The 27,985-nt window shown below is 36.2% G+C and overlaps 1 protein-coding gene across 1 annotated transcript in view; it reads right to left on the bottom strand.

Moving 5' to 3' along the window:
• Nucleotides 1-698: 698 nt before the first annotated feature.
• MAEL (maelstrom spermatogenic transposon silencer) overlaps nucleotides 699-27,985 on the bottom strand; it is a 40,891-nt gene continuing 13,604 nt past the window's right edge. Inside the window, exons 6-12 of the mRNA XM_059935503.1 lie at nucleotides 21,390-21,514; nucleotides 20,560-20,614; nucleotides 20,299-20,440; nucleotides 5,655-5,717; nucleotides 4,763-4,895; nucleotides 1,675-1,750; nucleotides 699-1,130 (exon numbers count right to left, since the gene is read on the bottom strand). Of these exons, the coding sequence (XP_059791486.1) occupies nucleotides 988-1,130; nucleotides 1,675-1,750; nucleotides 4,763-4,895; nucleotides 5,655-5,717; nucleotides 20,299-20,440; nucleotides 20,560-20,614; nucleotides 21,390-21,514 (737 nt within the window). The 3' untranslated portion in view covers nucleotides 699-987. The remainder of the gene's footprint in view (nucleotides 1,131-1,674; nucleotides 1,751-4,762; nucleotides 4,896-5,654; nucleotides 5,718-20,298; nucleotides 20,441-20,559; nucleotides 20,615-21,389; nucleotides 21,515-27,985) is intronic.

The raw sequence follows: 27,985 nt of genomic DNA, 5'->3' as shown, positions 1-27,985 counted from the left end.
AAGGATTTTACAAGATGATATGTGTGTGTGTGTATATATGTGTGTATATATATCCACAAAGTATGTACTCAGTAAAGGAGAATATGGTTATTAAGATAAACCAGAGTCCTACGACAGACACCAAGTGATTCTCTAAGGTTTTGAGCCAAACAGACCTAAATTAGAATGCTGTCTCTGCCACTGCCATGTATGGTCTTACTGTGGTTCCAAGTAAAAAGGGTTACTACATCTCTTCTCCTACTCCAGGGCTATATAACAGCCTGAGTAGCGAACATGAGCCAGTTTAAGTCAGTCACAAACAGGGCACATACTTGACTCAATATACATCTGCTTAGAGCTTTGTGGTCAAGTGGACCTGGAATCTGGTCACTATCTAGCCATGTTATTTGGGGAAAATTACATAATCTCTTTTTGGCTTCTCATCCTGCAAATGACTTTTGCCAAAGTCAGCATATTTCAAAGACTAAGTAGCAAAACTTTATTTTTGTTAAAGGCTGATTTTCTTAGATATTTGCAATGAAAATAGCTGCAGGTCTCAAGGGTACAGTTCCACATTTCCATAATGGAAAGAAATAGATTAAAACTATTTTAAAACCTTTCATAACAGATACTTAATACTTTATTGTGAAGAAAAGGTACCAAAATATAACATTCCCAAAAGCACAACTCTGAAAAAGCTAGTTTTATTCTTACAGGACTCAAAACTTTAATGGCATTCCCATAATACAGTCAGAAAGTAGAACAAGCCCTCAAGAAAAAAGCAAAAATGCCAAGATCTTCCCCAACCACAATTATTTTTAATCTATGAAACAGAATTTCCTTACAAATTAAGTAGTTTTTATAGTAGTGACATTTATTGTTGATATGATCTGTTTAATATGACTGTAGTCAGAAGGGAAGTTGGGTCCGTTGTTCTTCCAGAACTTGAAAAAAGTATCATCATTAAGATAAGGAAGAGAAAGATTTGTATCCATCTTTTTGGGACATTTAAGGTGAGAGTGAGGTCTCACAGTTGGAGAATTTGTGGATATTGCTGGAGGAACTGGAGATGCTCTCTAGTAAGCGGATAATCCCTCTTCCCCGAACACTGCTGTTTTGGCCAGAAATTTTCACCCCAGATGGGTAGTCACCTAGGATATTAAAAATACAAGGAAAGAAATATAGCAATTTTATAGTCTTAGAGATCCCTCAATTGACTCATCCTACTGCAGGCCTTTTCACTAAGCCATGATTAAACGGATCGTCAATAGGGGAGATAGTTCTTAGAGTCAAGGCAAAAAGGCTGAACAAGAATATTCTTTTTAAGTCCTGGAAACCTTAATTGAAGTTCCTCAGGGACCACTTGAAATTTCATGTCACTCGCTTTTTTAAACTTTCCCATTTCCCCCAAAGACACCTTCATATCAAAACTATAAAACTACAGCTGCTACAAAAGTAACAGGTTTTATTTTAAATGCCCTGAACAAAATTCTGAAGAATAAATTAAATTTTATCAAAGTGATACAAAAATCTACATATCCAAATTAAGTGCTTATGCCAAGTAAAACTCCCAATTCAACAAGATTCTTATACCCTAAAGCCAACTTAGATCATCTGTTTAAGTACCATACCCCGGAATCATAAAAAGACCCTAAACTCTTTGAGGTGCCTTCTTATTAAATATAAGATGCTTACCAGTGGGTGTGTTTGATCTCTGTTCCTGATTAGAAGAGCTGAAATGAGAGAATCCTGGACGGTGAATCCTTAGCTTCTATAAGTAACAACAACAACAACAAAAAAAAAAACCAGGGGAAAACATGTTTATTTCTTATTATTGGATTATCTACTTCAAATTACTCTTTAAATACAAACTAACACCCACTTTTCCAATGTCTGATCAACTTCTGAAGAGTACTGCTGTGAAGGGGAGCAAGGGCAATCTTTGAGGGGGAAATTACAGGGTCAAGAAAGGTTTTTTTTTTTTTTTAAATGAGATTATAGCAGGTTTCTTGATAAGAATGACTCAGAACAGAGAGAAACCCTGATGAAATTATGAGAGCCATGTCCTTAGGTAGGTAAGAGAATGAGATCTAATAGAGAAATAAAAGGATTGGTCTTAGATAGAAACACAGACAATTCATGCATTTAAGTAGAGTATATGGTAGATGCAATGGTAGGAATATATGGAAAACCTCTTGATTGCTTCTATTTTCTCCGAGAAGGAGGGGATACGAGCATCAGCTAGAACAAGGATGAAGGAAGAGGTGATGGAAGTTTGAAGTGAGAGAAGGTGAGAAATAACTGTCTAGGAGAGTGGGAGATTAATCAAACTAGAGAAATGGACAACTGCCAGGCAAGGTTAAGGGCTCACTTGAGGTTGGTGGTGATGAATATTTAATAACACCAGTCAGTATGGTAGTTTCTTTTCAGCCTCGGTTAGCTTCAAATGTATAACAGAGGAGGTGAGGAGTTGATTTAATCAGGGTTAGTGTTTGTCAACCAACTATGATGAAGAATGAAGGGACAGTGGAGTTCATAGTGCAAGTGAGTGAAAATAATGGAGCAAGGAATCTAAGCTGGGAAGGAAGGAGGTGAAGGGCAAGGTGGGGAGAGGAGACACAAGGCTGCAGCATCTGTCTATGTGTGACTGGTACCCCTGGAGTTGTGCCATGCAGTGACCCTGCGAAGGAGGGCAGAACAGTGGAGGCATACAATGAATTGAAGGTCCCAGGAGAGATCAAAGAATTGTTGGCACTGATGTACCAGAGAAAGACAGTGGTAGTCAGAGAGTAGGATGCTTGAAATTGAGATTATGGGGAGATGCCACTGGGGCCTAGAATATGATCATGGGAGTGGCTACTTGATGTATGGCAGGGGACAGGATCACTGGAGAAGGGCAAATCAAGGAACTGAAATGTCAGGCAGCTGGAAGGATCATCTATGGGGAAACTGAAATCAAGAATTCTGCCAGGAATATTGTTTGATCTCCTGGCTCAGTGTTGCTCTAAGAATGAGGATGACCAACTCAGGGGCCTATTGACTCCAAGAAGGGGTTATCAGGTACTACAGTCTGAATGGCATGTGATTCAAAGCCTAGGGATTTTAGGGAGAAGGCAGAAAGAAGTCTAGAGGCCACAAAGTTAAACAAGGACAACTACTTCAAATCTAAGCCCGTGATAAATGAGAAAAAAAAAAGTGTCGCTAACAGGGAAGCAGTATCTTTAGAGGACAGCCAAGTTTTAGTTACAACCAAGGAGGAAAACAGACCTTCCCAAGAGGAGGTTGAAGACATGAGATTTTGCTGATAACTGAGATTGAGAAGACCCACAAAGTTTTTCAGGAGTTGGGGAAGGCTGAAAAACAGAATCAGCCTAACAAGATGAGTGTGGGAGATAAGCAAGGATCTAGGTATCCTGAGCTTCCATAGTGACTGATGTGAACAATGAAAAGAGGGGTAATGAGACTAAATCTGGTAGTCTCAACACAGATGGTGATGATGGGGCTAAGGCAGTGTTTCTCATCCTGGGTACTATTGACATTTTAGGCTAAATAATACTTTGTCCAGGAGGCCGTCCATACATAGTCAGGTGTTTAGCAGGCTTACTGGTATCTATCTACCCACTGTATGCCAGTAGCACCCCCTCGCCAGCTGTGACAACCAAAAATGTATCCAAGTGTTGCCAAATGTCCCCTGAAGGACACAAAATAGGTCCTAGTGGAGAACCATTGGGTTAAGGGTTAACAGTAGACAGGAGAGAGAGAAGAGTCTTGCCCAGAGATTATATGGAGAGCTCTCTTTTTTATTTTTAAAATTATCATGGAGTAAGACAGACTTCTTTGGTGTGTACATTTCTACGAGTTTTAACAAATGAAGAGATTCGTGAAACCACCATTGCAATCAGGATACAGAGCCATCCTATCACCTCAAAAACCTCCTTTCCCTTTACAGTCATACCCTCCTCCCCTAACCCCTGGGAACCACTGATATGTTCTTCATCATTATCATTTGTATTTAACAATGTCATATAAACGGAATCATACACTACATAACCTTTTGAGACTGCTGCTTTTGCTAAGCGTAAGTAATGCCTTTGAGATTGATCCTAATAGTTGTTTTATCAATAGTTCATTCCATTTTGGGGTTCCCTTTTCACTATTTTATTAACTATTTAAAAATAGAACATAGTAGATAATAAATGTTACTAAGTCAGAGATCTTAGTACTTTCATATACTGCTGCATTTAATCCTACGACGACTACTAGCCCTTATTATTATTCTTGTTCTACAGATAAGGAATCAGCACAGAAAGTTCAAATAACTTGCAGAGAGTCACACAGCCTATGTGTAGCACAGCCTGAAGTGAAATTTAGGAATTCTAACTTGAGGGCCCATACTCTTAATTGCTATGCTCTCGGTAGTGTAGAGAGGCCTACTAGTAAGTAAATACCAAGGAGGGAAGAGGGGTGGTAGGGAAATTAGATAGCCTCTAATCAAATCCTGAATCAGGTCTTACATCTAAAATATCTACTTCAAAAATGTGTATCACCTAATTTTTGGAATAAATGTTTGGATGTGTTTTGTATAAACACTAATGCTAATTTTAATTTTCTTTGTTAAGTACAGTAGGAAAATATACAAGGAAGGAAAAGGATTTTTTGTAAGATCCAACTGGATTAAAAACTGACATTCCATGAAGGATCAAAAAAAATTTTTAACAGAAGAGAGAACCAGACAAAGGCCTGATCTTGAGAGACTAGCGGCCCCCAAAAGTCAGCTCCTTACCTGGTAACGCCCTGCATCCAATACAACCATTTTGGGTGTCACACTATTGCTGGCCTCATAATCCTGAAGTGGTACATGAGCCTCCGTGAGCTGGATTCCAAAGAGAGTGGCCAGAGAATTACTGATGCAGTATCTTTAAAAAGGAATTTAAAATGCTTATTATCAGAATCTTATCTAATTCATTCTAAAAGCATTCACATTTTAAAAATTTCTGACAAAGCATGTGAGATATTGTTGTAAATTGGGAAAAAAGAAATTTAGAGATTTGGAGAAAAAATGGGAATAGGTAGCAGTACATATCATAAAACTGGTCATTACTGGTAAGCAATCCTTTGATTACCAAATAAAATTTCAGATTCATTATAAGTGAATGGGAATGAGGGTAAAGAGCACCAGAACTCTCAAATATTTAAGGCAAGGAGAGGCAACACCAGCAATAGGGCTAAAACTTAGAAACACTTATGCATCCTCAGAACCAACTATCATCAGCTGTGTAAAGGGATTACCAGAGCTTCCACAGATCTGAGGCTGCAGGTACTTTCCCTACAAAATGAGGAGAAAAGGGTCTATATTTTTTGAGCACCTTCACAAGGAAGTGCTGTTCTTAATGACAGTAGGGAACTTCACTTTCCTACAGGGATCCTAGAAGAAAAAATTTTCAATAAGTGCTTCTGAAGGCTCAAATTGCTCAGGTGGTAACTACACCAGACAAGTAGTGACATGGGCAGAAGAATACAAGTAACACGATTTAAAAAACCTTTGCTTTAAAAGACACTTGTGGAAATAGAGGTAAACAGTGATGCACCCTGAATGCCAAAGCAACAACAAGCAAAGTTGCAAAGAATTCAGTGCAGAATAGAGCATTAGGAAGAAACTCCTTTCTCCAACTTACGCAATTTTCTTGCAAACAGCTAAAGCACAGAGGAGAATATCATTTTCTTCATGCCACTTGCACCTGTACAAAAAAAAAAGACTTTAATATCCTCATCTAACTGAAGCAGCACTGCTTATGGGTTTTTATGTGCCAGATTTCTACCTTAGTGTCAGTTTCTTAAATGATTTCAACTATTACTCAAAGATCAAGGTTTCTAATTTAACATACAAAAAGTAGATTTTTTTACAAACAAGTTTTTAATGTTACCTCCTCTGATGCAAATTCATGATGCATTGCAAACACGCAGCTATAACAGACAGATTTTACCTTGACAATCTATATATAGATTTATATATATATATAGAAAATCTGTATATAGACTATAGTTAACATATACTCATTAAACACACATTTACTGAGGACATACTACTTACCAGGCATTGTCCTAGGCACTAGGGATACAGTACAGAATGAAACACAAACTCTTATGCACACAAAACTTACTTTTTAATGGGGAAGTCAGATCAAAAGATATGTAGGCATAATACCATAATAAGTTAGATGAGTTCTAAGAAGGAAAAAAACAAGAAAAAGACATGAAATGCAAGAGAAGGGTGACATTTTAGATAAGGTAGGCAGGAAAGGTGTCACTGAGAAGTGGATGTTGGAGTGAAGACCTCAGGAGGGGATGTTGGAGAGGAAATGACCAACAACATACTTTCACGATGAGAGCCACTATAAACCTGTATATCTTTCCCCTGACTGCATAAGTCATTTGAGACTCAGAACAGCACTACCTGCATAATAGAAACCTTCCCTGAACTTAGCAAAAATCTTCACTTAGAAATTATAAACACGCTAAACAGTAAGTGTAAAAAGTCCATTATCTGCACTTGTTATTTAACTGAATGGAAGGCTATCTAAAAATAAGATTAAGAATTTCCCACTGCTTTTACAAAAAGTGATTCAATAAATATGATTCATAAAACTAACTCTAAAATGAAGGCTTAAGTTAAAACTAAATCTAAATCAAGGCACCAGTCCCTCCCACTGGGAGGCCTGCACAAGCCTCTTAGACCAGCCTCACCCACCAGGGGGCAGACACCAGAAGCAAGAGGAACTACAATCCTGCAGCCTGTGGGACTACAAACACAGAAAGTTACACAAAATGAGATGGCAAAGAAATATGTTCCAGAGGAGGGAACAAGATAAAACCCCAGAACAACAACTAAGTGAAGTGGAAATAGGCAGTCTACCTGAAAAAGAATTCAGAGTAATGATAGTAAAGACAGTCCAAGATCTCAGGAAAAAAACTGGAGGCACAGACCAAGAAGATACAAGAAATGTTTTAACAAAGAGCTAGAAGATAAACAAACAGAGCTGAACAATAACTGAAATGAAAAATACACTAGATGAAATAAATAGCAGAATAAATGAAGTAGAACGGATAAGTGAGCGGGAAGACAGAACAGTGGAAATCACTGCTGTGGAACAGGATAAAGAATAAAAAGAAATGAGGGCAATTTAAGAGACCTCTGGGACAATATTAAATGCACCAACGTTTACATTATAGGAGTCCAGAATGAAAAAATTTGAAGAGATAATAACTGAAAACTTCCCTAACATGGGAAAGGAAACAGTCACCTAGTCCAGGAAGTGCAGAGTCCCAGGCAGGATAAACCCGAGGAGCATGCTGAGACACATAGTAATAGAACTGACAAAAATTAAAGACAAAAAGAAAATATTAAAAGAAACAAGGAGACAAAAAAACAAACAACCCAATCAAAAAATGGGCAGAAGACCTAAAGAGACATTTCTCCAAAGAAGAAATACAGATGGCCAATAGGTACATGAAAAGATGCTCAACGTCGCAAATCAGAGAAATGCAAATAAAAACTACAATGAGGTACCACCTCATGCCAGTCAGAACGGCCACCATTAAAAAGTCTACAAACAGTTAAATGCTGGAGAGGGTGTGGAGAAAAGGGAACCTTCCTACAGTTGGTGGTCATGTAAGCTGGTGTAGCCACGGTGGAAAACAGTATAGGATGTTCCTCACAAAACTAAAAATAGAATAACCATATGATCCAGCAATCTGACTCCTGGGCATATATCCAGACAAAATTACAATTCAAAAAGATACATGTACCCCTATGTTCATAGCAGCACTATTCACAACAGCCAAGACATGGAAACAACCTAAATGTCCATCAACAGATGAATGGATAAAGAAGATATGGTACATAAATACAATGGAATACTACTCAGCTATAAAAAAGAACGAAATAATGTCATTTGCAGCAACATGGATGGACCTAGAGATTATCATACTAAGTGAAGTAAGTCAGAAAGATAAAGACAAATACCATATGATATCCCTTATAGATGGAATCTAAAATATGACACAAATGAACCTATCTATGAAACAGAAAAAACATCAGGGACATAGAGAATAGACTGGTGGTTGCCAAGGGGGAGGAGGGTTGGAGAAGGTAGGAGTGGGAGTTTTGGATCAGCAGATGCAAACTGGTGTATACATAGAATGGATAAACAACAAGGTCCTACTGGATAGCACAGGGAACTATATTCCACATCCTGTGATAAACCATAATGGAAAAGAATGCGAAAAAGAATGTGTGTGTGTGTGTGTGTGTATAAAACTGAGTCACTGCTGCACAGCAGTAATTGACACAACATTGTAATTCAACTTTACTTCAATGAAAAATAAATTACAATGCTTAAAAAAAAAAAAGGCAACAAGGGCAAAGCAACAAATAACATACAAGAGAATCCCCATAAGGTTATCAACTGATTTTTCAGCAGAACTCTGCAGGCCAGAAGGGAGTGGCAAGATATATTTAAAGTGATGAAAGGGAAAAGCCTGCAACCAAGAATACTCTACCCAGCAAGGCTCTCATTCAGATTCAATGGCAAAATAAAAAGCTTTACAGACAAGCAAAAGCTAATAAGAGAATTCAGCACTACCAAACTAGCTTTACAAATAAATGCTAAAGGAACTTCTCTAGGCGGAAAAGAAGAGACCACAACTGGAAACAAGAAAATTACAAATGGGAAAGCTCACCAGTAAAGGTAAACAAACATACAGTAAAGGTAGGAAATCATTCACACACAAATATGATATCAAAACCAGCAACTGTGAGAAGAGAAGAGTACAAATGCAGGATATTGGAAATGCATTTGAAATAAGGGACGAGCAACTTAAAACAATCGTGTATATATATATATATATATATATATATATATATATATATATATATATATATATATATATATATATATATATATATATATACTGCTATTTCAAAACCTCACAGTAAACACAAACCAAAAGTCTACAATAGGTATACACACAAAAAAGAAAAAGGAATCCAAACATAACACTAAAGATAGTCATCAAATCACAAGAGAACAAAAAGAGGAAGGGAAGAAAAAAGACCTACAAACACAAATCCAAAACAACTAACAAAATGGCAACAAAAACATACATATCAGTTATTACGTTAAATATAAATGGATTAAATGCTCCAACCAAAAGACAGACCTGATGAATGGATACGAAAACAAGACCTATATATATGCTGTCTACAAGAGACCCACTTCAGATCTAGGGACACATACAGACTGAAAGTGAGAGGATGGGAAAAGGTGTCCCATGCAAATGGAAATCAAAAGAAATCTGGAGTAGCAATACTCGTATTAGACAAAATAGACTTTAAAGACTGTTACAAGAGACAAAGGAGGACACTACATAATGATCAAAGGATCAATCCAAGAAGAGGATTTAACAACTGTAAAAATATATGCAGCCAACATAGGAGAACCTTGATGTAGCAGCCATAAAAGATGAAATTGACAGCACAATTAACAGTGGGGGATTTTAACACCTCACTTACATCAATGGACAGATCATCCAGACAGAAAAATCAATAACAAAAGACAGGCCTTAAATGTCACATTAGGTCAAATGGATTAAACTGATATTTATAGAGCATTCCATCCAAAAGCAGCAGAACACACATTCTTCTCAAGTGCACATGGAACATTCTCCAGAACAGATCACATGCTGGGCCACAAAGCAAGCTTGGGTAAAGTTAAGAAATTTGAAATCATATCAAGCATCTTTTCCAACCACAATACTAGGAGATTAGAAATCAACTACAAGAAAAAAACCTGTAAAACAACAAAAACACACAGAGGCTAAACAATATGCTACTAAACAACCAATGGATCACTGAAGAAATCAAAGAGGAAATCAAAAAATACCTAGAGACAAATGAAAACAAAAACAGGATGATCAAAAACCTATGGGACACTGCAAAAGCAGTTCTAAGAGGGAAGTTTATAGCAATACAATCTTACCTCAGGAAACAAGAGAAATCTCAAATAAACAACCTTAACTTACACCTAAAGCAACTAGAGAAAGAACAAACAAAAGCCAAAGTTAGTAGAAGGAAAGAAATCATAAAGATCAGAGCAGAAATAAATGAAATAGAGACCAAAAAAAAAAAAAAAACCCAGAAAAGATCAATGAAACTGAAAGTTGGTTCTTTGAAAAGATAAACAGAATTGATAAGTCTTTAGCTAGACTCAAAAAAAAAGGGAGAGGGCTCAAATCAATAAAATTAGAAATGAAAAAGGAAAAGTTACAATGGACACCACAGAAATACAAAGGATCATAAGAGACTACTACAAGCAACAGTATGCCAATAAAATGGACAACCGAGAAGAAATGGACAAATTCTTAAGAAAGATATAACCTTCCAAGACTGAACTAGAAGAAATAGAAAATATGAACAGACCAATCACAAGCACTGAAATTGAAACTGTGATTTAAAAACTGCCAACAAACAAAAGACCAGGACCAGATGGCTTCACAGGTGAATTCTATCTAACATTTAGAAAAGAGTTAACTCCTACCCTTCTGAAACTGTTCCAAAAAATGGCAGAGGAAGGAAACACTCCTAAGCTCATTCTATGAGGCCACCATCACCCTTATACCAAAACTAGACAAAGATACCACAGAAAAGAAAATTAGAGGCCAATATCACTGATGAACATAGATGCAAAAATCCTCAACAAAATACTAGCAAACTGAATCCAACAATACATTAAAGGGATCATACACCATGATCAAGTGGGGTTTATCCCAGGGACACAAAGATTCTTCAATATCCACAAATCAATAAGTGTGATACACCACATTAACAAACTGAAGAAAAACCATACGATCATCTCAATAGATGCAGAAAAAGCTTTTGACAAAATTCAACACCCATTTATGATAAAAACTCTCTAGAAAGTGGGCATAGAGGGAACATACCTTAACATAATAAAGGCCATATATGACAAACTCACAGCTAACATCATTCTCAACTGTGACAAGCTGAAAGCATTCCCTCTAAGATCAGCAACAAGATAAGGCTGTCCACTGTCTCCGCTTTTATTCAACAGATTTGGAAGTCCTAACCACAGCAATCAGAGAAGAAATAAAAGGAATCCAAAAAATGGATTAATTATAAAATTAATACACAGAAATATGTTGCACTTCTATATAATAACAGTGAAAAATCAGAAAGAGAAATTAAGGAAACAATCCCATTTTCCATCACATCAAAAAAGAATAAAATATCTAGGAATAAATCTACCTAGGGAGGCAAAAAAACTGAAAACTGTAAGACACTGATGAAAGAAATTGAAGATGACACGAACAGATGGAAAGATATACCATGTTCCTGGACTGGAAGAATCAATACTGTCAAAATGACTACACTATCCAAGGTAGTCTACAGATTCAATGCAATCCCTATCAAATTACTAATGGCAGATCTAGAACAAAAGATTTAAAATTTGTACAGAAACACAAAAGACCCTGAATAGCCAAAGCAATCTTGAGAAAGAAAACTGAGCTGGAGGAATCAGGCTCCCTGACCTCAGACTATACTACAAAGCTATAGTCATCAAAACACTGCTGGCAAAAAGACAGACTTATGGATCAATGGAACAGGATAGAAAGCTCAGAAATAAACCCACACACCTATGATCTATTAACCTATGACAAAGAAGGCAAGAACATATAATGGAGAAAAGACAGTCTCTTCAATAAGTGGTGCTGGGAAAACTGGACAGCTACATGTAAAGGAATGAAATTAGAACATTCTCTAACACCATACACAAAAATAAATTTAAAATGGATTAAAGACCTCAGTGTTAAGACTGGATACTATAAAAGTCTTAGAGGAAAACATAGGCAGAACACTCTTTGACGTAAGTTGCAGCAATATTTTTTTGGATCCATCTCCTAGAGTAATGAAAATAGAAACAAAATAAACAAATGGGACCTAATTAAACTTAAAAGCTTTTGCATAGCAAAGGAAACCATAAACAAAACAAAAAGACAACCCACAGCATGGGAGAAAATATTTGAAAATGAAGTAATCAACAAGGGATTAATCTCCAAAATATACAAACAACTCATGCAGCTCTGTCAAAAAAGCAAACAACCCAATCAAAAAATGGACAGAAGATCTAAAGAGACATTTCTCTAAAGAAGACATACAGATGGCCAAAAAGCACATGAAAAGATGCTCAACACCACTAATTATTAGAGAAATGCAAATCAAAACTATGAGGTATCACCTCACCCTGGTCAGAATGGCCATCGTCAGAAAGTTTATGAACAATAAATGCTGGAGAGGGTGTGGAGAAGCGGGAACCCTCCTACACTGTTGGTGGGAATGTAAATTGGTACAACCACTATGGAGAAGAATATGGAGGTTCCTTAAAAAACTAAAATTAGAGCTCTCATATGATCCAGCAATCCCACTCCTGGGCATATATCCAGAGAAAACCATATTTCGAAAAGATACATGCACCCCAATGTTCACTGCAGCACTATTTCCAATACCCAAGACATGTCCACCGACATGTCCTAAATGTCCACTGACAGAGGAGTGGATAAAGAGGATGTGATACATATACAGAATGGAATATTAGCCATAAAGAATGAATCAATGCCATTTGCAGCCACATGGATGGACCTAGAGATTATCATACTAAGTAAATAAGCCCGGCAGAAAAACAAATATCGTATGATATTGCTTATATGTGGAATCTAAAAAAATTGATACAAATGAACTTACTTACAAAACAGAAACAGACTCACAGACTTAGAAAACAAACTTATGGTTACCAAAGGGCAAAGGTGGCAGGGGGGTATAAATTAGGAGGCTGGGATTAACAAATATACACTACTATATGTAAAATATATAATCGACGAGGACATACTGTATAGCACAGGGAACTCTATTCAGTACTCTGTAATAACCTATATGGGAAATAGAATCTGAAAAAGAATAGATATATGTATATGTATAACTGAATCATTTTGCTATACATCTGAAACTAACTCAACATTTTAAGTAAACTGTATGTACTCCAATAAAAAAACAAAAAAACTAAATCTAAGTCCTTACATGCCCATGTGGAATCAAGTAATTTTAAATTTCCACTTAGTTTTGCTCCTTGTTCAGAACTTAATCCCCAAGAGTACCTACTTCATATACACATTTTCCATTGGAGATCATATTTTAAATGAAAGCAGTTAAAAAACTAACAATGTATCACAGTATTAAAACAAACTACAACAACAAAAAACCCATTAAAGTCTGACTCCAGGGGAAAACGTCTCTAAATCTAGTTATACTATTAAAAATGACATTATTTGGATGTGTTTTTATTTATACTTATTGGCCCTCTTCCTCCAAATCATCCCAAAATATGAGTGTATTTTCTAGCAAAGGAAGATTCATATTCTAAAAATCTAACGATTATCAGAACAGCTCTGTACACTCTGTTACGCTATTAATATTCATTATGCAGCCTGAAATATAGCTTCAACTTTAATGCATTTCCAACGTGTCTTTTATGAAATTGCACTCCAAAGTAGTAGCATAAGGTTGTAAGTGAATATGTCTGCTAAGTTCGCAACTTACTCCCAAAGTTTCACCACCACTTCATTCACTAAAATAATGTGCAGCATAAAGGCCTTTTACACGCTTTTCCTCTTGATTTCCAAAGGTCTCAGTGATCTCTTTTCCTCTTATTTAGGGTTAAGTTTCTTCTCCTTTTCAAGGATAACCCTGCCTTTCCCTTTCTCAGGAACCACTGTCATCTGACAGTTACAGATGCTCTTTGCTCTAGTCAAACTGACTCACTGTTTTTTTCTTAAACGGTCTCTATGCTTTCATTCCCGAGTCAGTGTTTTGGCCATTTTCTTCTCTTAGAAAGGTCCTTCCTTCAACCCAAATCTCTGCTCACAGGGACAGAGGAGATGCTCAATAAATATTCATTGATTAAATAAAAGCTGCTTTGTTTCAGTCACCAGGTCACAGTGAATTAATCCAAGGACAATTATGACAGGAAGCAACAAGGAGAATGGGGTAACTATAAAGGTTATACTCTAGCCTTCAAAGTAACATGATAGTCATTAACAGCCTGCTTATTTAAGATTCTGATACTTTTTGTGTAACTGTATTCTATTTCACCAATATAAAACCCACCCATTTCTCCTAGAGCTAGAGACAACATTTATCAAAAATTTATTACAAACTTTAATGTCCTTTAAGTAGAAGTTTAAGAGCAGTGTTTGAAACGAGTCCTATCTGCTTATATTAACTAACAGATTCTAACAATAGTTCCTATTGTCCGCTACAACCAAAACTCCCTTGTAAAATACTATATATTGGAATCTTACAATATTATGAAGCTCAGGAAAAGGTAGACCCATCCTTTCCAAAGCAGTTATTATTAAAGTTCTTAAAGTACTATGTAACAGGTTCTATCTTTAATAAAATCCCATGGCACAGACCTCCAAAAATGTCTTACACCAAAGCTACTCTACTCTTGTTGCAGTCTATATGTACTCTGAGACTCAACACCATTTCTTCTATTCTAAAACATGATTTTTTCACATTTTAACTGAATGCATTTGTTGGACTGCATCATACAATTTAAGGTATTCTACAACTGCTATTGGCCAGTCTAGAAATAGCTGCCATTGCCTAAACATGTACAAGTGTATTATTTTTTAAAGCAGTGGTATGTAGTATTTTATTTTTGTTTTTATTGCAGTATAGTTGATTTACAATATTATGTTAGTTTCAGGTATACAGCTTAGTGATTCAGTATTTTTGCAGATTATATTCCATTACAGGTTATTACTAGATAATGGTATAATTCCCTGTGCTATACAGTATATCCTTGTTGTTCATCTATTACATATATATTAGTTTGTATCTGTTAATCCCATATCCCTAAATTTGTCCCTCCCTCCACCCTCGTCCTTTTGGTAACCATTAGTTTGTTTTCTGTATCTGTGAATCTGTTTCTGTTCTGCATATATCTTTGAGTATTATTCTGGATAACCAAACAACTGTAATCCTTCAACATTTTAGTCAATAAACCACTGAGAAAGTACTGGTTTGTCTCTGAAACCTTCTACTGGTATCATCTGATAAGATCAAGAAAGAACCAGCATCAAAACTTGCAGAAAAGGTGTCTGTCAGTGGCTCAGGAGAAAATCCAGAGACAATAGTACAATTCTCTTTTAAGAAATGCTACATCACCACCCTGGATGGCACAGAGACAACAGTGTATGAAAACACGGACAATGAATGATTCTGAATGTGAAATTTTAGGAATGCTTTAGCCAGTAGCTGAGGCAATGGTACATAAATCCAAATATCCTAACACATCATCCATAAACTTTAAGCCTAACAAGATTAAACAAAGTATATACCTGCAGCATAACTAAGAGAAGCATAACCACAAGACTACAAGACTCAATTACCAAAAGAAAATCCTTACTTTCCAATGAAGTCATTTCTCAAGTTCACACCCAAGCCTCTATATAGCTTTATAGAGAGGGTGGAGCCCAGAAAACATGGAGGAAGAGAGAGGAAGGAAACTGAGAGGCCAACATTAAATTACAACCATTCCCACAATGAGACGGTTGATAAATATTCAGAATCCTGGTAGATGAGAGCACTGGCTACAGGAAACTGACTTAAAAGTGCCTGAAGACTCTAGAAGGCAGCCTGGAAGGCACTGTTTCTGGGCAGCAGAGGGCAAGAGGAACGGAAGGAGTCCTTTAGAGACTGTGTGAAGGGGAAAAAAAAGCACAGGGGGGGAAACTTAGGACTCCAGGACAAAGAAAGCAGGAAAAAAATGGGAAGACCCACAACCACACTGCCACCACCCTGAAAGCATTCAAAGAAACCATACTTTGCTACACTGACAGAAGAGGAAGCACTTGAACTACAAATCTCAAACCACCCCAAATAAACAGCCCTGTCCAAGAAATGCAAAGGAACAACAGAAAGCCACTGCAAGAGGTAAACAGAAAATGAGAATCACTATAGCTGGTAACTCTCCCCATCCCCAACCCCCGAAAAAAACCATGAAGACGAAAACTATAAAACAACACTATAACATAACACTCTATATTGTTATTAATATATGAATTAAATATCCTTAAACAAAAATTTTGAAGATACGAAAACATGGCCTGAATAAGAAACTTCAAAACTAAGAACAGAAAGAAGAAAAGAGTTGACAAAACTCAGGAAAGAAATAAAAATCATATAGGAAAAGAACTGAATTACAAACTGCCTAAGGAAGAACAGATTCAAATGAGAAGTTAATAAGGGAAACTGAAGAAAACAGAAAACTACCATGAGAATAAGAGACTAAAGAAAGAAGAAACAAGGGTCAGAAAAAGTCACCATAATGAAAGGTAAAGAAGACCAATCATACATATATTGGACACCTTTAAGAAAAATTAAATGGAATAGAATATTAAACTACAATCTAAGAAAAATCTCCAGAAATTAGACCTGATTCTGCATACTAAAAGGGCCTGCCAAACACCTGGGAAGACTGACCTGCAGTAATATACTCAGAGAAACATTCCAGGAAAACTATTAGACTTTAAAGATGAAAAACCATTCTTAAGGTCTCCAGGCAAAAAGATCAAAATAACTTAAAAGATCAAGAGAATTAAATGAACAAACTTCTAAAAAGCAACATAAAGCAATACAACAATGCAGCTGTACTTTCTAGAAACTCAAGGAAATAAAATGTAAACCAACAGAAAAAATTTTCAACATGCAAGAACAGAGTTACTGCCATTCCCAAGAGCCCTTGATCAATCTACTAGATCAAGATTCAGCAAACTTTTTCTGTAAAGGCATCAAATAACACAACAGCCACTTATAGCTATAGGAGATATAATGAGACATACATGGAAACAGTAGTAATGAGACTTCACAGCACTCTCAATATAACACAGATCAAGTAGACAAAATATAAATAAAGAGATAAAGCAATTTAAACATAATAGTGTAGAGCTTACGGATACTTGTCAAATGTTGCACCCTGATAAACACATATTCTTCTCACATACCCACAAAACATTCACAAAAATTGATTATATATTTAGTTAGCAAAAAACTGCAAAACACTAGTAACTTCCATAAGATAGAAATATTATAAACAATACTTTGATCACAATGCAAAGACACTAGAATTTACTAACAAAAACCAAAAAAGCTTTCCATATGGACATTTAAAAGCCTCATATTAACTCCTGGGTTAAAGAGAGCTGAAACTACAGAATTTTTTTAAAAAATGACAAAATACTATGTCAACAACTTATGGGATGCACTGCAAGACATGTTTAAGAGAAAATTCACTGCACTATAAACACTTACCAATAAAAAAAAAACCCCAAATTAACTAAATACCGAGCCCAAAAATCTAAAAAAAAGAACCACAAAGTACCAAGAATATAAAAGCAGAAATGAATGAGGAGGAGAATAGAAAATTAGCAGATCTAATAAACTGTTGTTTTGAAAAAAATAGACAGTGCACTACGCCAGCATGACTTAGGGGAAAAAAGTAGAAGCACAAGTATATAAGAAACAATGAGATATTTTGAAAAAAATAGACAGTGCACTACGCCAGCATGACTTAGGGGAAAAAAGTAGAAGCACAAGTATATAAGAAACAATGAGATAAATAACCAGTGAAACATGGAATTTTAAAAATTATAAAAGACTACTTAGTTTGCAGACTTAATTTTAAACAAATTTGGAAACGTATATAAAATGCATAATTTCCTAAGGAATTACAGATTACCAAAATTGATCCCATTAAAGTTAGAAAGCCTAATCAATTCAATTTTCATAGAAGAAACAGAGAAATTTTTGTGGGAACTGCCCCCCAAAAATTCACCAGTCCCAGATAGGCACAATCTGTGTGAGAAAAATTTTAAAACAGACTTGAAAGACCCAAAAGTAGATCTGAACAATGGGAAGACACCTCTTGCCTTTGGACAGAATTCAACATTATATAAAGATTTCAGTTTTCCAAGTTAATTTATAAAGTTAATGCAATCCAAGGAACTTTATGGAGCTAGACTGAAGAGTGATACTTCGGAATATACTTTGTTTGAACTATGCTAATACATTCCACATTCAAAATATAATCAACAAAGATGGGCAAAACCAAAAATGGAATAAAACAAGCAAACAGACTTAACTATATTTCAAATGAATAATTTAACCACACTGAAGGAGAAAAAAAGAACCAACTCCAATAACTTCTGAACAAAGTATTTTGACTACTTTCAGACTAAAACAACTGAAAGAAGATTCTAAACTGTTAATATGCCTTTTTTTAAATAGTGGTATCACTTAATTCTAAAACAACTTAATGCATTCTAGGACTGGACAAACAAAAATGTTGAGCACCAGGTTTTTCCACTCAGAAGGGCAATACAAAAATGGAAAACTGGAAAACTCTATGGTTTTAAATTGGAATTGTAGGTTCAGCACGAACTCATGGTGAGATAAAGACAGAGGGAGAGAGAGAGGAAGGAGCAGGCAGGTGAGCCTAGCTGCATAAAAATGTTTATGAAAGGTATGTATACACATATATTTACTAGCTCTTTCCACTAAGGGGAACTAGAATCAATGACAGTCTAATAGGAATGAACACCCAGCACCCAGATTCTATCTCCTAAATGCACACTCTTCCTCTAAAAGGAATCAAGGCTCCTTGGAGAAATGGCTAATTCAAAGCTGAAGCAGGGAAAAGTACAAGATGAACCTGAAATATATGGAGCTGGAAAGCAAAGAAGCACTCAAAGAATGAGGCAGCAATGTAAAAAACAACAACAACAACAAAACCCAAACAAAGAGACCACTGCTTTGAAGGGACTTCCACTGGCCACAAAGGAAACAATCTGAGCATAAAAATAAGTTAGTAAGAGATTATGGCCCACTGAATAAGATATAGGAATACATGAGTCCATACTCATAAATAAATGAAAAAAAAGTCAGCAAAGAGGAAAAGCTCCTTACAGTAGAATGCTAACTAATAAATGTAGAAGCAAAAATCAGATTAGAAAACCATCATTTCACAAATACAGTAATAATCGACCCAGGCAAAAATCATCAATGGATGCTAAAACTAGCAGATTAAAGTCTGAGGAATAGGTTATCTACCAAATCTCAAAGAATCTCCCAACAGAATATTAATTATAAGGTAAAAAACAGTAACTTTTCAATAGAGAAATTTGGCAGACACTATCTTAAGCAAATGATCAAAGTTGTCAGTAATGAGACTGACATCAGATGCCTCCAGATATGACACACTGAGAAGACAGATCACTTTTGTGGTACTCCTGCTAAAAATATATAACCTTAATCTAACCATGTGGAAATATAGGCAAACTCAAACTGAGAAACATTTTGCAAAGTAACTGGCCTGTACTCTTCAAAAAGGTCAAGATCATGAAAGTCAAAGACTAAGGAACTATTCCAGATTAAAGGAGCCTAAACAGACATAATAACTAAATGCAACATGTCGTCCTGGCTTGGATCCTAAAGTATTTTTTTTTTTTGGCTATAGAAGACATTATTAGAACAACTAGCAAAATATGAATATAGCTTTTAGATTAGACAGTAGTACTGTATCAATGGCAATATCCTGTTTTGATAACTGTATTGTGGCAATATACATGATCTTGTTCTTAGGAACAACACATTGATACTCAGGGGTGAAAAGGCATCATGATAGCAACTTGCTCTCAAGAGGCTGAGAAAAAGAAACAGTGTATATATATTTAGAGAAAAAGTTATAAATATATAAAAATATTAACAATTAGAGAATCTGAGAATGGTATATACAACTTCCCTGTACTAGAGTCTTGCAACTTTTCTGTAAGCCTAAAATTATTTCAAAATAAAAAAAACTTTCAATTTATTTCACATCTATATTTCTTATAACTACAAGAATTCTATGTAATAAAATGTCTATACAAATAAATACAAAATATTCTTTCATCAGTACAGAAATTCTAAGTGATAAAGCACTGTCAGTTTATTTGGTAGTTTTTTGTTTTTATTGATAGACGAAGTAACAATGTACCTTACAATCAATTAAATCTTATATTCAAGGAAATACAATGATTCCAAAGTTTCATAGGAAAATATTGTTTAAAAAGGCAAAAACTAATCATACCATATTTTTTCAGTTCAGAAAAAAGTCAGCATCACTATCACAAAATCACTATAAATACCTTGTGTTGCTAGAATAATCCCACATGGCCACATCTAGGAGGCTCCGAACCCAGGTCTTAGAGGGCTCCTTGAGAAATTTTTGCTGGTAGATCCCTACTACAAGATCCTCTACAGTGAGAAGTTCTAGATCTTGCCTGATTCCTTCCATTGGTAAACAGAAACACACATACAATTAGTAAGTTTTGGTACACAGAACATGCACATCAAAATGGAAACACAGATATTAAAATGCATTTGAGCAGTGACCCAGTTTAACTTACCTGATGACTTCTCCATATGCTTCAAACACCAGTTGACTCTGGCTCTATCATCAGACTGGAGAAGGGAAAAAAAATTTACTTATTTTCTCCTATCTTCTGTTACTTTTAATTAATGTGGTCCTTTCAAACTGGGGGTAGGGGAGGGTGGAGGGGTAAGGATGGTGAGAAGGGAGAGGCTGAAGAGTCTGTGACAACTAAACAAGAACTGTAAAACAGAGCAACATATTCTAGAAAATACTGCTAATAATAACCAGTTATGTTCATAAAGCAATGTTAATATACTTTCTGAACAGCAAGTGAGACTTAGGGTAAGCAAATGAAGAAACCAATGTTCAGAAAAAGATAAATAAGGTGATTTGTGTTCATGGTGACACTAATAAACAGTAAGGTTAAAACCCAATTCTATGACACCTAGCCTAGAAGAACTTAGACAAAACAAATAATAAAGATTACAAAAAGAAGATCAAGGGACTGCTACAAAAACAATTTTGAACAAACAATTCTCTTGCCTAGGAGGCGAGGATAGGTGTACAGACTAGAAATCCATCCTTCAGAGTAAAAACAATTGAAGATATTTCAGAAGGAGGGACTAAAAACATGAGATCGACCGAAGCTGAAATACATTCAGTTTTTGCAGTCTTCAAAATCCCTCCAATACCAGAGAGATTTAGAAGAAAAAGCATTATACCTAATTATATTCAAAATAAGAACGAACACATATATTTTAACACACAGCTAATACAGAGGCAAAAGTTATTTCTTTGGGTATCTTTCCTGGATCTTTTGGTTTCTAAGTAATGACTTAAAAGAAATTCTTATGTTGAAATTACCTTGCAGTAGACAGGTGGCCAGTTCCCTGGATGTGGATGAATGAATCTATAAAGGTTTTGTAACACAATTGCTTGGTCATGCCCAGATTCAAAGTTTGAAATAGGAATCTTGTGACTAGAATCACCTGAAGGAAATAAAAAGTAGGTAGGAGTTAAAAATCTGACTAAGACAAATATTATGGAGTAGGTATAGAAGGGTACAGGAAGGGAGTAGTGGATAACTCATATTTAAGCACTTGTACCAAGCCTGCTTATGGTTAGGTACTTTACATATTTTATCCCATAATCTCATGAGGTAGATAATATACACATATTAGAGAAGAGATAACTGAGAAACACAGAAGTTAGCAGTAAGTTAATAGCTGGTGAACAGTGGAGTCAGGACTCAAACCGAGGTTTGTTAAGTGAAAGAGCCTATATAGTGTTTTCACTATTCCTATGTGGCCTTTCATGAATCTGGTTTATTAATAAGGCTGGAGACCTTGATAGTAATGACTGCTTTTTAAAAGACTGTACGATGAATACTTCTACTTCAGGTAAAATATGGACCAAGTAATTCAGACCAAACTTCCCACAAAAATTTAGGATGTCAAGAGCACCTTCAGTAGCAAGGAATTATTAGATCAAGATGCAAAATATTATAAAATCCAGAGAGGTGAGTCTAGCTCTGGGGGCAGTGTTCCCCCTGGAGTCATTTGCTAATTCCAGAAGAGGAAGTTTAATGGCTGAGAGTGTGCTTCTGACAGATTGGGGGCCTGGTTTGTGAGACCCCAGGTGTCTAGAAAAAGGAAACAAAAATCCTCTCTGGAGGAAGAAAACATCACTATAAACCTCATTAAATCATTTTTTCCCAAATAGTCTATGTGAATAACCAGGTAAACAAAGAAAAAAAATGAGAACCAAAACAAAGTTAATAGAGATCTAAAGGTAGTCCAGATGCTGAAGTTACTGGACACAGATTTTAACTAATCATAATCAATTTTAAAAATTCATAATCAAATTATGAATTTCAGCATAAAACTGGAAACTATAAAAAAGAATGCTCAGAACTCCCTGGTGGTCCAGTGGTTAGGACTTGGCATTTTCACTGCTGGCACCCTGGGTTCGATCCCTAGTCAGGGAACTAAGATCCCACAAGCTGCAATGTGCAGCCAAAAAAAATGCAACAAGAGTTCAATTTCTGATAATGACTGACTAGGGAAAGCTGAACATATGAAACGCCTGCTTGAAAGCACTGCAGAGATATAAATGTAGTGAGGAATTATGGGCCCAAAATCTTAGAAAGGATGAAATCCTGGAGAGCTGAATCTGGCACTTGAGTTTGTTGGTAATTTGGGCATTTATCAACTCTAGAAGAGGAGATATAAAGGCTGAGAAACTCAGAAATTTTCAACACATCTAGAGCTATAAAGAATTAAAAATATTACTCCAATATTACCTGTGTATATATAAAAATTTATAAATTAAAAAATATTCAACTGTCTTCTGGCCTCCACTATTTATGCTGTGAAGTCAATTATAAATTTTACTGATGATTCTTTGGTGGTAATATGTCCACCTTCCTCCTCTTTTTTTTAAGTAAAGACCAACTAGAAAGAGACTGACTCTCATAAGTCTGAACCCAATTTTAAATTATCTCAATATCTGAAATTAGATTAAAGCAACCTGAGATGGATAGTTACTCCAGATTTCTGCCAGAAACAATCGTAAATCTTTGGAGAGGAGTAACAAGTTTTCATATGTGCTGTTCAGCACTCAAAAATGACCAGATATAATAAGACAACTGAAAACTTGATTGAACATCAAGATAACCAACAGACTATAAAAATACATCCAAAAAAAGATCCCTGTAATAGGGTTATCAGACAAAAAACTTTAAAATAATGAGGCTTATTATGTTCAAGGAAATGAAAAAAATACTGATAACTTCAACAGAACCATAAAAAAGAACCAAATGTACACTCAAAAATTGAAAACACATTCCTCAACCCATTTTAGGATGGCAAAATAGCCCTGATAATAAAACTGGTTAAGATTAACCTCAGGCTTTAACACGAACGCACAAATCCTAAAACAAAATATTAGCAAACCAAATCCAGCAATTTATTTAAGAGTCATAGAGTGATGATGTTGGATTTGTTCCTGAAATGTAAGGTTGGTTTATGATTAGCAAATCACTATACAGACAAGAGACACAAATCATCTGAGATCCAGAAAGAGTATTCATTAAAATGTGCAACTGATATCTCTAGTGAAACCAGAAACGGAAGGGAATTTCTTTATCCTAATAAAGAATACATACCAAAACTAAGAAAAAGAGAAAAGAACACTACAGCAAACAGAACACTCATTGGTGAAAGATTAAAAACTAGAGCTCATAACCAGCACACTAAGACAGAACAAGTTTTAAATTTTTTAAGTAAAAGATACAGATTAGAAGAGTCATTTCACAGATGTAAGGAAATCTGTTAAAAAAACAAGAGTTTGGCAAAGGTGGGATAAAACCAAAACACAAAAGTAAACAATTAGAAAATATAATTTTGAGCTATCCTGTATAATAGCAAGAAAAATGATAAGCTGTAACTAATAACATTAAGATTCTGGAGAAAATTATAAGACTTTATTACAAATGACTACACATCTGAAAAATAAAAGAGTAGCCCCATATTAACATAAAGAATCAATATCATGAAGCTGTCAGTTCTCCGCAAAATGATCAAAAGATTTAAAGATGATTCAAAATACTGAGATTAGTTTCTCTGGACAGAGGACAAGATGGCAAAGTAGAGGGACCTGAGCTCACCTCCTCCCACAAAAACACCAAAAATCATAACTAAATGCTGAACAACCAGCAACAAAGGACTGGAACCGATCAGAAAAAAATATTCTACTTCCAAAGACAAAGAGGAAGCCACAACTAGGTGGTAGGAGGGATGTATTCACGATATAATCAAATCCCATACCTGCCAGGTGGGTGAAGCACAAACTGGAAAATAATGATATTGCAGAGGTTCTCCCACAGGAATGAGAGTTCTGAGCCTCACGTCAGGCTCCTCAGTCTGGGGGTCTGATATTGGGAGAAGGAGCTCCAGAGCACTTGGCTTTGAAGGCTAGCGGGGCTTGATCACAGGAGCTCCACAGAGCTGGGGGAAGCAGAAACTCCACTCTTGGAGGGCGCACACAAGGTATCATGTGCACCAGGACCCAGGGCAAAAAGCAGCGACTTCATAGGAGCCTGGGCCTGACATACCTGCTGGTCTTGGAGGATCTCCTGGGAGGTGGGGGCAGCTGTGGCTCACTGCAGGGACAAGGGCGCTGGTGGCAGAGGTGCTGGGGAGTGCTCATTGGTGTGAGCTGTCCTGGAGGCCGCCATTCTGACACCAAGACCTGGCCCCACCCAACAGTCCAAAGGCTCCAGTGCTGGGATGCCTCAGGCCAAAAGAACTAACAGGGCAGGAACACAACCCCACCCATCAGCAGACAAGCTGCTTAAAGTCTTCCTGAGCCCAGAGCTGCCTCTAAACACACCCCTTGACACAGTCCTGCCCACCAGAGGGACAAGACCCAGCTCCACACACCAGTGGGCAGGCACCAATCCCTCCCACCAGGAAGCCTGCACAAGACTCTTAGACTAGCCTCACTACCACGGGGAAGACACCAGAAGAGGAACCACAAACCTGAAGCCTATGGGGCCGTAAACACAGAAAGTTAGACAAAATGAGATGGTAGAAGAATATGTTCTAGACGAAGGAACAAGATAAAAACTCCAGAAGAACTACTAAGTGAAGTGGAGATAGGCAATCTACCTGAAAAAGAATTGAGTGTAATGATAGTAAAAATGATCCAAGATCTCAGAAAAAGAATGGAGACACAGACCAAGAAGACAGAAGAAATGTTCAACAAAGAGCTAGAAAATATAAAGAACAAACAGAGTGGAACAATACAATAACTGAAATGAAAAATACACTGGGAAGAATCAACAGCAGAATAAATGAGGCAGAATAATAGATAAGTGAGCTGGAAGACAGAATGGTAGAAATCAATGCCACGGAACAGAATAAAGAAAAAAAGAATGAAAAGAAATGAAAACAGTTTAAGAGACCTCTGGGACAACATCAAATGCACAAACATTCACGTGATTGGGGTCCCAGAAGGAGAAGAGAGAGAGAAAGGACCTGAGAAAACATTTGAAGAGACAGTAGCTGAAGAATTCCCTAACATGGGAAAGGGAACAGTCACCCTAGTCCAGGAAGTGCAGAGAATAAATCCAAGGAGGAATGTGCCGAGACATATTAACCAATTTGACAAAAATTAAAGACAAAAAGAAAATATTAAAAGCAACAAGGGAAAAGCAACAAATAACATACAAGAAAATCCCCATAAGGTTATCATCTGATTGTTCAGCTGAAACTCTGCAAGCCAGAAGGGAGTGACATAATATACTTAAAGTGATGAAAGGGGAAAAACCTACAACCAAAAATACTCTACCCAGCAAGGTTCTCATTCAGATTTGACATAGAAATCAAAAGCTTTACAGACAAGCAAAAGTTGACAGAATTCAGCACCACCAAACCTGCTGTACAACAAATGCTAAAGGAACTTCTCTAGGCGGAAAAGACCACTTCCAGAAACAAGAAAATTACAAATGGGTAATCTCACCAGTAAAGGTAAATATACAATAAAGGTAGGAAATCATCCACCTACAAATATGGTATCAAAACTAGCAATCCTGACATGAGGAGAGTACAAACACAGGACACTGGAACTGCATTTGAAACTGAGAGACCAGCAGCTTAAAACAATCTTGTATGTATATAGACTGCTATATCAAAACCTCATGGTAACCTCAAACCAAAAATCTACAATAGATATTTACACAAAAAAGAAAAAATCAAACACAACACTAAAGAGTCATCAAATCACAAGAGAACAAAAGAGAAAGGTTAGAAAAAAGACCTACAGAAACAAATCCAAAACAACTAACAAAATGGCAATAAGACCATACATATGGGTAATTACCTTAAATGTAAATGGATCAAATGTTCCAACCAAAAGACACACCCTGGCTGAATGGATACAAAAACAAGACCTATATATATATTGTCTACAAGAGACCCAATTAGGATCTAGGGACACATACAGACTGAAAGTGGTGAGAGGATGGAAAAAGGTATTCCATGCAAAAGGAAATCAAAGGAAAGCTGGAGTAACAATACTCGTATCAGACAAAATAGACTTCAAAATAAAGACTGTTACAAGAGACAAAGAAGGACACTACATAATGATCAAAGGATCAATCCAAGAAGATTTAACAATTATAAATATATATGCAGCCAACACAGGAGTGCTTTGATACATAAGGCAAATGCTAACAGCCATAAAAGAAGAAATCGACAGTAACACAATTAAGAGTGAGGAACTTTAACTCCCCACTTAAATCCATGAATAGATTATCCAGACTGAAAATCAGTAAGGAAACACAGGTCTTAAACGACACATTAGACCAGATAGACTTAATTGATGTTTGTAGAGCATTCCATCCAAAAGCAGCACAATACTCATTCTTCTCAAGTGCACATGGAACATTCTCCAGGATAGATCACGTGCTGGGCCACAAAGCAAGCTTGGGTAAAGTTAAGAAAACTGAAATCATATCAAGCATCTTTTCCAACCATAACACTAGGATATTTAAAAAAATCAACTACAAGAAAAAAACCTGTAAAAACCAAAAACAATCAGAGGCTAAGCAATATGCTACTAAACAACCAATGGATCACTGAAGAAATCAAAGAGGAAATCAAAGTATACCTAGAGGCAAATGAAAATGAAAGCATGACTATCCAAAACCTATGGGACTCAGCAAAATCAGTTCTAAGAGGTAAGTTGACAGTAATACAATCTTACATCAGGAAACAAGAAAAATCTCAAATAAACCACCCAAACTTATACCTAAAGCAACTAAAGGAAAAAGAACAAACAAAACCCAAAGTTAGCAGAAGGAATGAAATCATAAAGATGAGAGCAGAAATAAATGAAAGAGAGACAAAGCAAACAACAGAAAAGATCAATGAAACTAAAAGCTGGTTCTTTGAAAAGGTAAACAAAATTGATAAGCCTTTAGCCAGACTCAAAAAGAAAAAAAGGGAGAGGGCTCAAATCAATAAAATTAGAAAGGAAAAAGAAGTTACAACAGACACCAAAGAAATACAAAAGATCGTAAGAGACTACTACAACCAAGTGTATGCCAATAAAATGGACAACCTAGAAGAAAGGGACAAATTCTTAGAAAGGTACAATCTCCCAAAACTGAACTAGGAAAAATAGAAAATATGAACAGACCAATCACAAGTATTGAAATTGAAACTGTGATTTAAAAACTCACAACAAACAAAAGTCCAGGACCTGATGGCTTCACAGGTGAATTCTATCAAACATTTAGGGAAGAGTTAACACCTATCCTTCTGAAACGCTTCTAAAAAATGGCAGGGGAAGGCATACTTCCAAACACATTCTATGAGGCCACCATCACCCTGATACCAAAACCAGACAAAGATACCACAAAAAAAGGAAATTACAGGCCAATATCACGGATGAAC

Source organism: Balaenoptera ricei, chromosome 1 (genome assembly GCF_028023285.1).
Source record: "Balaenoptera ricei isolate mBalRic1 chromosome 1, mBalRic1.hap2, whole genome shotgun sequence".
In the NCBI taxonomy this organism is placed as follows: Eukaryota; Metazoa; Chordata; class Mammalia; order Artiodactyla; family Balaenopteridae; genus Balaenoptera; species Balaenoptera ricei.
The sequence above is the reverse complement of the archived record's forward strand: the minus strand, read 5'-3'. Positions and strand labels throughout refer to the sequence as shown.